Here is a 13,674-nt window from a genome sequence, read left to right on the forward strand (position 1 = left end):
ATATATAATACATTGTATATATAATATAAAAAATAGAACAGAATTCAAGTTCATGCTGTCAATACCAACAGTTTATTTTGACACAACTGTTGGTATTGACAGCATGAATTTTACTTCTGTTCTATCAATTTTTCTATATTATACCACCAACACGGGGACTACTTATTCTATATATATATATATATATATATATATATATATATATATATACATATATATGTATATTTATATATATATATATATATATATATATATATATATATACATATAAATATGTATATATATACATATATGTATATATATATGCATGTAAGTCTATCTCGTTATATCTTCCTTTCTTTCTCTCTTCCTCTTTCCATCAAGTTTTCGGTCCATCTGTCTGTCTCTTATCTCTCATTCTGTCCGTTTTCTCGTTTCCATTTTGCACGAATCTCTCTTTTATCGTTTCAGCATTTTATCTGACTCTGTTAAACACATTATGTGATGTTATTGATATCATTCTTCGCTGACCAATTACTTACTGTTTTTGCCATCTAATGTGCACTTTAATATGCAGTTTATATTGCCCTCTCCATTCGAGTATTAGGGCTTTTGCACTTACCAATTTGCAATTTTACGAGAAAGGCAAAAACGATAGTATTTTTTGGAACTGCATGAAAAAAAATTGCCACTGAACGTACTATTTAAATGTAAATGTATGATGCAAACACATTGATACCATGCTTGTGTGTAGTGTGTATGTGTGTGGTTTTTATTTGCATAGCAGCTGTACTTAGCAAGATAATTTTGAATATGGCATCAGTTTCGAAATATTGCAAACGTGATTATGATTCATCTTCTGCGTAGCCTCCAGTTTTCTGAACTGTAGTTACAAGGTCACATGATTTCACATCTGCCCTACATGTATGTCAGCGTCTGTGTGCCCAAATGTGTTCGTGTGTGTGTTTGGTAGTGTATGTGTGTGTGTGTGCGTGTGTGTGTGTGTGTGTGTGTGTGTGTGTGTGTGTGTGTGTAGTTGGATGGGTGTGAAATGGTTGGATGTATGTAAGTTACAAAACATCCACAAGGCAAGAAACGGACACGGTGAAAATTTGAAGTATAGTTGTAGTTCTTTTTTTTTTTCATCACCAACATAACAGAAATCCCATAATCAGCACACGAAACAAAACACATTTCACTTTCGTATAAAATGATACTATTCCGGTGTAAGGAAGAGATGACGGGGGGGGGGTACTGGACTATCCACACTATTCTTCTGTTGTGTGATCTTATATCAGTCTAGCAGATTCACTGGTTCTTAAAATTAATTGTCATTACCGTCTTTTTTTTTTCAAGTTATAATTACAACCATCTTAAAGAATAACTTTGAAGAGACCAACAAATTTATTAATAAATCATGTAATTATTCCATGGTTCATCGATTAAGTTTATAAAATGACATGCTGATGACGCTGCATTTTATGTTTAACAGTGGCTGCGACAAATAATTACTCTCATGATATCATCAACTTGACAGCGATAGAGATACGATGCGCATCGATTTACCTTGGAATAAAAAAGGACAAACTTAACATTGGATGATATAAAATATCAAGAGACTTTGTAATGGAATGCCAAGAATTTGACTTACGTTACACCCACTGATAATGACGTCTGCCTTATTTCGAGTTTTGCTGTGAAGCCGGTGGATGACAGTTGGGAAATGATTCCATTTAATATTTGGTTGTCTGATCTTCCATCTCTTATACAAAATTTCATCAATTTGGAAGAAAGGATAAAGTAATCGCCAATCATGGAAACGAACATAATATCAAGAGCAACAATAACTACGATAACAATAACGAATGCGAAAATATAACACTGAGAGTGATTACAACACTAAGATCGAAGAAAATGTTATGGGTTTAAAAACGTTTTCAACTTTTGAAACAAGCGGAATACTGGTTAATTATTTTACAGCAATTGAGAATGTGAAAACTTTTGCAACGAAAAGAAAATGAAGAGAGCACTGCATTGCAGTCTAAGTGTTGAAATTTTTGCGTTTTTGTGTTTTAGGTGATCCGTGAAAGGTCATGGATCACCTTTTGTTTCTGTACGAATTATTCACTACTGTTTTTTGTTGTTGTTTTTTGTTTGTCGCCACATCGGTTGGCGGTCATGTGCGATAGGTTTTGGTTTATGACAAGGGAATGTTTGTTTATAAAATTCCATTCCTTATCTTTGCGGTAACATGGAAAAATAAAAAGATCCAAGGGAGGTTTGACGATTACTTGAGCTCAAAATCCACGATGCAACTACCTTGAGGTGCCCATTCATGTTGTGTCATTCACTGAAACGTAAACACTCGTTTAGTTTTTAAGCATGCTCTTCTGGAAAAGAGATGATAGCTGGAAATTACAGTGCCCTGTCGAAATGCCTCCCTAGGGATCACACGCCAATTTGGAATAATTCTTTCGTTCCCTATCAAGGACGCTGGTTCTAGCAATAATCTGACCAAAATGCGTTATGAGAAATAAATGACGACAGGGTTCATAAATCTTAGTCATCCATGAGGCCATGCGGGGAGCTGCAGTGCTCAAATGCGCAATTAGTGCTTGATCTCGAGAAGACGAAATTAATCCTCAGTGTTTTGGATCTTCAGGTCAGTGCGTTTGGGCTTTTCCCCTTGACCCAGATGAGGGGAACACGAACAATTCGAGTTAAAGCGGTACACGCCAACACCCAAGAATGATGCCATCTAAGTACTGATTTATCTACCTCCGTTTCTGAAAGATGGGAGTGTCACTTTAATAATTTGATTCTTATTCAACATGTTTACAATCATAGTAACAATGATAATAAAAGCAGCAATAATAATAATAATAATAATAATAATAATAATAATAATAAAATAATAATAATAATAATGTATGGGATTTATTGTAAGCCAAATTAAATGTACACTTCTTGAGATTATTTTTGAATACTCTAATAGAATTACTTTTCCTGTTGAGGGACTGAGTTCCATAGAGAAGAATGTTCTGGCATTAAGATAGGTCAAATTTTGTACGGTCCTGAACTCCCCAATAAAAGTATCTTTTGCACAATTCCCCGAGGCATTTCTACTTTTAGTCCTAAAATAAAATATATCAAATGTATATAGATATGGGCTAAGGGCTGGTCCTAACGGAAAGAATGGGAAGTTCTTGAATCATTATAGCAACATTGTTTCCCCACCCCTCAGGATGATTCCATCACCGTTTTCTTTGAAATCCCACCACATTTTTTTTTTCTCCAAGACCAAAAGATGATGACCACGTACTAACTTTAGGGATGAGCCACGACACGTGACGACCTACACACGAAAAAAAGTACCTCACACAAGCCCCCTGACTCGTAGTAAGCTGGGAAAACGTGCTGAGTGCTAATCTGAACCTTCACTGGAATGTGATGGCATACTAAACGAGTTTCAGTTCAAAGGGGCTCGAATGCGACATCTCAAATGAAAGGTACTTTGCCATGATACCCCTAACTTGCCCTTATTTACATGTCAATGAAGTGTTAATGTCATCGACCTAAAAGGTTTCATCGATGACTTTCTCATTCCCTCTTTTTGTTTTTAAGGGGGAAGGTATGCAGAACATATATTTCGGCTGGAGAAAACGAAGTGGAAAACATGATAATTGCTGCATCTCCGTAGGCATAGCCAGAAAGGTAAGTAAATTGACGTCGTGGCTTCCCTCTCCTTTCCCCTTTCTTTCCGATTACCATTCTCTTTGGATGGGAAACGTGACCGACGGCAAACTTTCATCGTTTGTAGTTTGTTCTTAACTTGTAGATTCTTCTCCCATAACTTCAAATTTGTATTGGATTTCACACATAATTGCCAGTAGGAAACACGAGAACGTGTCATGATTACGTGGAGCCTTATTAGAACATGACCCGGAGCGGCGTATGGACGTTTTCAGCCTGATTGCTTCGTCTTTTGTCTTTTTAAAGACACCTTCCAATCCTGTATCACGATACCGGCGAGCGACCAATTATTGAATGCAGAACCTTCGAATATCAAATATTGTCATTCCAATCGATGCAATCAACGTAAAGTTGGTTATAGAATACCAAATTTATGAAATGACAAATGACAAGTGACGTTGAACTTATGATTCTCACCATCAGGTGGCTTGCGTTGCCTGCATATTTCAAGATGGCTTTGCTCTTTCATAGAACCTGCACTTTTTGAAGCTTTATTTCAAATGAAATTACTTGGCTCCTTTACTATCAGAAAGCATTGAGAGCCCCCAGTGGAAATCTAGGGAATAGTTGGTATTGACCTCTGATGATCCTCCTTCATGGTATGACATGAACAATTGAGAACTTATTAAATTAAATTACATGATCACATGCATTCTATTATACCGGCTTGCTTGTTGTGCCATTATAACATGAGATGAGAGAAATGGAGACACGTACAACTCTGCAAGAAAATAAATTCGCTGTTCTACCTAGCCCAAATCAAAATGCCGGAGAAAAATAATTTCAGCACCAAATACCGATGATATGTGCACAGAGATAATAATGACAATGGCTACAAGATTGGCAATAATCTATGAAATACATGTTTGAGCTTGAAGCATCGTTGCAGGATGTCTTCTTTATTTTAATACTTTCCCCCTCTTTTAGATATTCTCTCAACTTATACTTCGACAACTGTCTTTCGGTGAACCACGATGAGTAGTCATCACACGCGTCCAAGTGCGTTTGTACAAGGTGAAGGCTTGATCGATCTTTTTAAATTAATGCAACATCTCTCCATGACAACATGAAAATCGCTGACTTTCAAACAATAAATACAAGAGTGCATATCATGCGGCAACCTCCGCTTAGCTATACCAGTGGAAATTTTAAAAATCTTGGCTACGAGTTCGAGAGTTCGGTTGTCGCCGCTTGATTATCATGGATGTGATTCGACGTGCACAGACACATAATGGCAACGCGAAATCCTTTGCGGAACTGTTTGTACTTGAATGCATAGATGATTGGATTGATAACCGAGTTAGAAAATGCCATTAGTCGGAACAGTTTGTACAACACGTGGTCTGTAGAGACGATTACTACGCCGAAATTTTCAAAGAGATAGACGATTTGGTTTGGTGACCATAGAACTACAAAGGCTATCACCACGGTGAAGAGAACGTAGACCACCTTCCGGCGTGCGCGCAAAATGGCAGGATCACCCCGATTGTTATTCCCTCCGCTGGCTTGAGAATTATGCGCCCCGCGCTTCAGGTTGCTCATGATTCTGTAGTACGCCCATACCATGACAAGGAGGGGCAGAAAGTATGATAAGAGGAAAACCAAAACACCAACGAAGATGGCAGCTGCTTCACTCGTGTAGTGGTATCCGCACTCTTGCTTGGTGGTGTCGTAGTAGTTGACAAAGAATGCGAACAGCTCTTGGACTAGGGCGATGATCCAGGTTCCCGCTATCATAAGTCCGACTTTCTTCGACGTGAAGTAAAGCGGATAGTGCAGAGGGTAGACTATGGCGAAAAAGCGCTCGAAAGTGACACAGACGAGATTGAAAACTGACGCTGTCACGCACGTCCAGAACAGAAAGCGATTCGAGTAGAATCGACAATAGAGTTCGGCTGCCACACGATTCGATGGTGTCCAAGTGAACAAAACAGCCTCCAGAACGAATACATTCCCTACAATGCACACACTTGCGACCAAGTCTGCGAAGGCTAAGCTGAGTATGAGGTAGTTGGTAAAATTATGGAGGAATTTTGCACGCCAAATGATGACGCAGACGAGAAAATTTCCAACGATGCCAACGGTTCCCAGAATGAATTCCAGCACTACTACCCAGATGTCTAGCGTGTGTTCGGAAAGTGGGAGAGAGGTCGACGTACTGTTTGCCAGCGACAAGTTTGCAGTTGTCGGAATCACGTCCGTCACTGTAGTAACATTCATTGAAATGTAAGAAACACGACTGCCGACTTGACTTGGCGCCATAATCATTTTATCTGCAGTCGTTGATATCGCAATTCCGTTGATCGACTCCGTGATGATTCGTTTACAGCTGAGCAAAGCAAGATAGCGAGTCCATCTTCACGCCAAACTGTGGGAGTCCTGTATAGAAATGGATAAACAGAAACAAAGAAAACAATGAATATATTTGTGTACATGCAATATGAAAATCGAGGCTTGAAACTTCTACAAGGATGAAATGTATTTGCATGAAATATATACTTAAGTTACTCATTGTATCATTACACTTATCAACCATCACTTATATGTATGTATATCGTATTCTGATCTCACAGTTCACACCAAGTTGCTCAACCACAATTTGGAATGAACTTAAATGGTCACTATATCAACAGCAGAGTTGGGTCAATCGCTGCCCGTTGAGGCTATAAACGACCAACCTAAATACGTTGCACACCTGATATTGATGTCACGGATATACTGGCGACATGAAAGTATGTCCTGATAATTCACTTCTGATTAAACTGAGTGATACCATCCAGCTATGTAGACAGAGCAATAGGAAAAACCTCATTTCCGGTGTCTCGTTCATCACACGTCACAATGTGAAAATATATATAGCCGCATCATTATGATCTCTTTCACCCAATGTCCTTCTCCCTCATTCTCTCTGTTTTACATCTGTACACCCTTCGCTGGGATTCACACTTATTCAAGATATCCTTTTATAACCCACGTACCCTTCGCAGGAATTCCAATTAACCAAAAGGGAAGTACGTTTTACTCAGTGACGGAACAAAAGGACCATCTGCCCAAGGCAATTCCTTACATGTCGCGTCGGGGACAGAATGGTGCGTTTCTCTTCACTGGCTTCAGGTGATGTCAAGTTTATGAATATGAGGGCGGAAATGCTCACAGAGTCTCCCCCTCCCTTCCACACCACCCCATCCCCATGCCCGTCTCATGCAATTTAAACACATCCCGAATATTGCCAAACCGCTCCCAACACGACCGAGGCTGGTGGAATTATTACCGCCGATGACAATAACTTCCTTTGCGCTCCCCTTCGTTTCTATTCCCCAGATCTTATCATCTCCTCTTTCTAATTTCCCGATATTTTTTTTTCTCCCCACGCCCATCAGTCTCTTTTCTAGCGTCCCGCCTCATACAGTATTTACAGAGAATGAACTGTGAGTAATTGAAACCAAGCCAATGCGGCACACGAAAATAGGCTTGGTTTGGAACCACCCCTCAGGGGAACTTTTAATGCACCTTCCGTCACTATGAGATATTCAATATTAAGCGATGGATGCATTATTTTTGAGGAAGTCAGTGCTCTTTCTCGAGTGTGTCGGTATGTTTTCTTGCTGCGTGTAGCTGTATTTTGAGCCTAGTCCAAGAAAAAAAAAAGTGCACGTGGGAATGTATTGTTTATATCTTTACCCGGATGTCACCGAGATTTAGGAGAAGTGTGGTTGCGAGAGAGCAATATAAAGGAAAACACACCACTCTCTATGCAGGTGTCTATAGTTGTCGTCAGTTATCACTATCAAAAGCTTTCAAGAGTGCCTATCTCGGCTGCTTATTAATTTATTTCAATATTGAACCAGAAATTGCCCACTCTTGGGGATACGCGGGGGTTTAAGGCCAGCCCTGTGCACGCAGCAGATATTAACGGTCCCACTCCGGGCGCCTTTAAGCCAGCTTATCTCATTTCCTGAGGTCAAATTAAGGGGCAACAAGAAGGCATATTGAAAAGAATTGTATCATCGTCCACTTACTGTTGTGGTCACTCTGCCAGAAAACAACAACAACAGCAGAAACAGTAAAAAACAACTTTAATATCTTTTGCAATTACGATCAATTGACTTTGACTCCTTAATTCTAACGCCCTCGTTCTTTTTTCCAATCAGTAAAAGTCATTGTGCACATTCATATCCTCTATTTGCGACTATAATAGCCTCTAAATTCTATCCCCACGCCAGGCACTGGGAATTAGTTGAAATAGTAAGCAATTTCTATTGCAGTTATGCAGTAGAAAGACAAACCTATTTATTCATGGAAGAATATTAACTCTGAATAGGAACACCATTACTATCTCTGGCTGCCTATATGTTCATATCTATAGTAGACGAACATTGTTTAAACAGGCCTTCACGCCCTATTATTCGTTTACAAAAATTAACTGCATCTTTCTTTCTTTCTTTTTTTTCCTGGTAGCTCTAGGTTTTATACACATGATAAAGTTCGATTTCAAGTTCAGTGACATTTGTTTCCAGCGAACAATACACACTATTACGTAATTAAAACAATTGGATTATTTTTGCTGAGAGCACATCTCGTGAAATAAAAAAAAACGACGACAACAGCAACAAAAAAAAACTTGTGGCAAGTGTGCCCTTGATGTAAATGAATAGAATGTGCAGCAATAGACAAAATCGCGAGAGATAAAGATACAGAAACACAGAGATTGGGACAAAAACTAGAGGGCAATTCCGTAAAATAGTAAACCTCAACATCGAAATTTCAAAATCGTCAAATCACTGCAAGTAAGATGCCATATCAATCGTCATAGACTATATTTTCATGGACTATTGTCGATTTCAATTTGTTATGTGTATTTTAAGAATTATGGGTATTGAAGTCAGAGGCTAATTTTCCTCTCATTTTTAGTAAAAAAAATAACCAAAATATACTTTTGATTTATCTCTTGAAGAATTCAAAACTATACAACTCTTATATCTTGCCAATAAGGTTGAAAGGTACACTTTTAAATTATTAATCAAAGAAAACCCCCAGTCTTTTTGCTTTTTAGTAACAGTTTTCCCAGGTTCGACCACTTTGCTGATGTACGTCCGACACCGTGAACATACATTTTTTAATATTCACATTAATCTGAAGCGAGATAAAACATATTACTTAGGATGCAAAGTAAGTTTGTAATAGGCAATGTAACCAACATCAAAGGTCACTTGTATGCTTTGTCAAAACTGAGATATCATGGTGTTGGACGAACACTTTGAATGTACGTCCAACACTGTGTACGTCCGACACCATATTGTCACTCCAGTAACTCCTAGAATTTCAGTTTTATCAGACATGGCACAGCTAAGTTTACACCTTTCTTCATTATAGAGTGTTCTGCAAATGAATTCATTATAAAATCAAAGAAAATAACTGCACTATACATATTTTATAAGGCATTTTTGAACAGTCAAGTTTTAAAAGAGATTTGGAGCATGCAGTTCAATAGAGTTACAGCATGCCTGGCAACAAGGGTCTGTGTCGCTAAAAATAGATCAAGCTGAACTAGGTACTTTGATTTTTTAAATTGTAGTACCCCAATTAAGGGTACCAGTATTCAACAGAAAGCAGAATTCAGCACCTGATTTGCAGAAAAGCTTGAATTGCTGAAGATTTTTTTTTTTCTGTATAAACAATTTTTTAAAATATTTTACACAAAAATCTTTACTGCATGGCTAGCCCCTTGAATCAGGGAGGTGAGAGAAAATTTTAGTCTCACTTCCCTGCTGGAATCCAGCATTTTGTATTTGAAAGTTATTGATTGCATTGCTCTGTTCTTTAAAGGACAAGTTCACCTCTATGCATGGGCATTAGTGTAAGTATGAGGAAAATTGGACAATCCATTCAAAATGTATGGTTTTTTGAAGTTTCTATGCAGTCACTACTGGATGAGAAGACTACTTTGGTTATGATGTCACATGCATAGAAGGATATAAAGAAAATACAAAGAGAATTCACAAAATTTAATTTTTTCTTATCAGTACACATTCTCCCAACCTGTCACTGATGAATGTTAAGGGGATGGTATAGTTTTGGTTGACATTGGCGATTCAGATTTCAACTTTTTGTGAGATAATTAGAAACCACTTACAGTGTGTGAAATATTAAAGAGCATATAATTCTACAAGAAATTCAAAGTTTTTTTGATGATTTTTTTTTTTTTGAAATGGCTTAAGATATCAAAAAACCAAGAAAAGCAAATTGGTCCTAATAAAAGGTGGGTCCCACCTTTTACTATTAAAAATACATTTTTGTTTTTGGATATCTCTGCCATTTCAAAGCAAATTTCCATCAAATAAACTTAAATTCTTCGTAGAATTGAATGCTTTTCAATATTTCGTAAAAGGTTTCTCGTTATCTCACAAAAAAGTTGGAAACCTGAACCTCATCTCAACGAAAACTAAGTGTATACCATCCCTTCAAGTGTGATATTATTCCGTCTTCCTTCTCAGAGAGACAAGTCAAGCGTTCTTTTTTCTTATGCGAAAAAGGTGAAAACACGTTCAATTTTCTTCATATTTTCTTGATTAACACATCATAAGCTGTAGTAGTCTTCCCATCCAGCGATAGCAGCACTGAAACTTCAAAAATTCCTAACTTTTAAATAGATTGTCTGATTTTCCTCAAACTTTCACTGATGTGGAGAGGTCTATTGATATTGCCACGTTTTCTCAATTCCCATGAAGGTGAACTTGCCTTTTGATAGTGCCAAAAACTGGTGCCCTAGAAACACAGACTGACAAAGTAGGTTAGTATTAAAGTTGTGTTATTAAACTTTCTTCTCTTGAAATTTAGCACATACGTGAATGTTGCTGCTTAGGAAAGAAAAGGGCATGATCCACTAAGTATATCATAATATTTTTGTTTTCAGAATTGGTGGAAAGAAAAACATGTGTGCAATGTGTTAAAGATTGAAACTTTTTAAAAATATTTTATTACTGTAGAATCTGGGTACTTGTGCATGCAATATGCCATATGGGGTATTAAAAGCAGCCTTGTTCAAATCATTCTTCATTATATTCTGTGCATTATAAAGTCACATGTAACCTTACAAGTAAGTAGTATATTAGGTGTAATGTAATATTATTGCATATTCTGGAAATTCTTTCAGCTTTACTATTAAACTCATCTCAAATTTGAACAAATATTGAAGCGTTATTCATTATTACTGTTTGTCAAAAATATAACATTTGAATTCTTATGCATACATAATGATGCACCTATCTACACATACTTAAGTGTTATGGTTGCAATTCAAATATACTGAGTTTTATCAATCACTGGAATATAGGGAAGTGTTTGCTAATCTCTCCTATGGAGGCAGCTACAATTTGTATTTACTAAAATGGCAACATTACATTGATCACGCAGTGTCTCTCAAAATGCATTGGAGAGTATACATGTACTTACAGCATGTACATTGCAACTTGTTGAATTTGCATTTTATAGCATCCAGTATATGATATAAAACATTTTCTGAAGCATGGATAAGTAGAATTTATCTGTTCGTGGAGTTTATGATTTTGCTAATAGGGTCTTTACAAGGGCTGTACAATATGCATAGTATACATTATGTACATAGTAGGCCTATTAATTTCAGTTACATTGATCCCAAATAACTTAGTTTTATTGTTGTATTTTGGCATTTAAAACACAAAGGCCACAAGTTTTATTTTGAATGTTGAGCTGTGATTTTTTTCAAAGATTTTGAAGTTGGATTGATATCAAATTAGACTGTTCTCTTGTTCTATTATGTTCTGACCATTGTTAATCTTTGATAATGCAAAAGATATTTTCAAAATTGTGGATTTTTCAAACTTGTTTGGGGGTAATTTACATCAATGTCCATTTGGAAAAAGAAGTAAGAATAAAAAAATAAAAGAGCTCATCATTGCTTTTGAATGAATTCAATTTGTTATGAGTACAAATGCTTTTGATACAAGGAAAATTTCACCATTTTTTCTTCAAAATAAGAATTTACATTTTTGTGTTGGACGTACGTTTCTGATTTTCTCAATTTTGTGCACTGGTTAAAATGAAGATAGTAAATTCCAGTGAATGTTCAATATATATGTCTGCATGGAGTATTATCTTATGTGTCTGAAATATGAATAAGTACTTGAATATTCTTTGTACTTCCGAAAATACGGAGTGCCGAAGCGGTGTCGGACGTACTCTCTGAAAATTTCACACGAGTACGTCCAACACCGTAAAATGTACGTCCAACACCGACATACTTTGATGATTTACACAACTTTCGGAACAGATTTATATATAATGCTGGTATATGCTATAAAGCTCAATCCTTCATACAATCAAAACTAGTATCAGCTTTACTGTAAGCCCTCACACATCACAGACTTTTGAACATGAATCTTCAATGTTGAAGAAGTCATTTCGTGCGCGTACGTCCGACACCATGGTATTTTTAACACATAACTCCATAATGAAACGAGGTACCACCATAATAATAAGTGAGTTTATAGTACTACCACCTTTACACAACTTGCACACATAGAAACATAGATGCCCCCTTTGACAATAAAAATCCAGGCCTTCAAAGTGTCCGAAATGTACGTCCGACTTTACGGAACTGCCCTAGAACAACGACAGAAACAAAGACAGAGATACACGTGTATAATGAACAATGACATTTACGGGTACGTGAACATGGACTTACATGACATTAATAGCAGAGTCATTGGACGGAACATTTGGACGCAAAATTTGCCGATATCGCTACGAATGTTCGTTTCGGTCGCCCGATGAGAATTGAAACCTCGATTGATAAGATGAATGAAAAAACGATCTGACCCGTGTACATCAAAGCTGTTTTGGTACAGAAATCTTCATTTTCTCCATTTCTTAAACGGGAGGGGCAGGTGCAGAAGAAAATATAAACACTTGGAAGTTTGAAATGCCAATTCATACAGTGATTTCATTTGCAAAAATTAGTAATCAAGAGAGAAAATGCCATTCATACTTCGTTGTACTTGTACTCGGAAAATGACTATAATCCATTCACGTGTGTGTTTGTAATGACGAGTAGTACAGAAAACCACATAACGTTGTGAAGATCGTCCAAAGTCCACAGCACGGAAAGGGGTAAGCACGAATTTTTCACTGAAGTCCACGTATGACATCATGAGGAGAATGTAAAATAAAAGCCTTGCTTTTCATCGTGTCTCTTTCATTTTCAACAATTTTAATTCAGTTTTGTATAATCACAAAGGTAACTATATTTCGTCGTGCGCATGGCAGATTGTGGTTAACGCGCTTCCCTGCGCATGGCAGATTGTCGCTATTCATAGGCTGTTGGAGGGCGCATACGGTTAACAACATTCTGTCATGAACACGACGGATTGTCAGATTACAGTATTCTCTCTGTGACGACATTGTACTGATTTTGTGTTAATATATGTGTATTCAAATGTTTTGTGTTGCTGGAAATGTAATAAAGTACAATAAAATGATATGAAATGGTATAGATGTGTCCTTACAATACAATAGATGTGTAGGGAAGACTTGGCTGTGATAATATACATTTTCATGTTATACATTCAAGTGTTGCGTTGGTAGCTTAATTGTCAAAATGTAGGTCACTATATGAATTTTTCGTGAAATTTTAGCTTTTACATTTTATACTGTATATGCTATTTTCTTAAAACATGATACGTGATTGAATGGTAACAACTTTGCAATCTTTGCATCGATGACATATTCGTTCATTTCTAAGTGATACGGAGGCACCTTAAACAATCAGTTCATCTTCACCGTAATACAGAAACATATTAACGCTACAATTATGAACAAACTAGACTAAAGGGGTTATGGATTAAATTTAGTTGAATCCACTAAGGGTTGCAAAGGAATTTTACTTCTTTTCGAAAGAATATAGCA

General features: G+C 36.9%; 1 protein-coding gene across 1 annotated transcript; it reads right to left on the bottom strand.

Moving 5' to 3' along the window:
- Positions 1–4,893: 4,893 nt before the first annotated feature.
- LOC139741789 (trace amine-associated receptor 6-like) lies at positions 4,894–5,994 on the bottom strand. The gene has a single exon (XM_071652377.1). The coding sequence runs from the start codon at positions 5,992–5,994 to the stop codon at positions 4,894–4,896; it is 1,101 nt and encodes a 366-aa protein (XP_071508478.1).
- Between the last annotated feature and the right edge of the window lie 7,680 nt (positions 5,995–13,674).

This window comes from Diadema antillarum, unplaced genomic scaffold (assembly GCF_040938485.1).
Source record: "Diadema antillarum isolate AM-2024a unplaced genomic scaffold, OU_Dant_1.0 seq00000953_RagTag, whole genome shotgun sequence".
Taxonomy (NCBI): domain Eukaryota; kingdom Metazoa; phylum Echinodermata; class Echinoidea; order Diadematoida; family Diadematidae; genus Diadema; species Diadema antillarum.

Coding starts and splice junctions, on each gene's coding strand:
- LOC139741789 (XM_071652377.1), bottom strand. CDS start 5,994: ATGGCGCCAAGTCAAGTCGGCAGTCGTGTTTCTTACATTTCAATGAAT.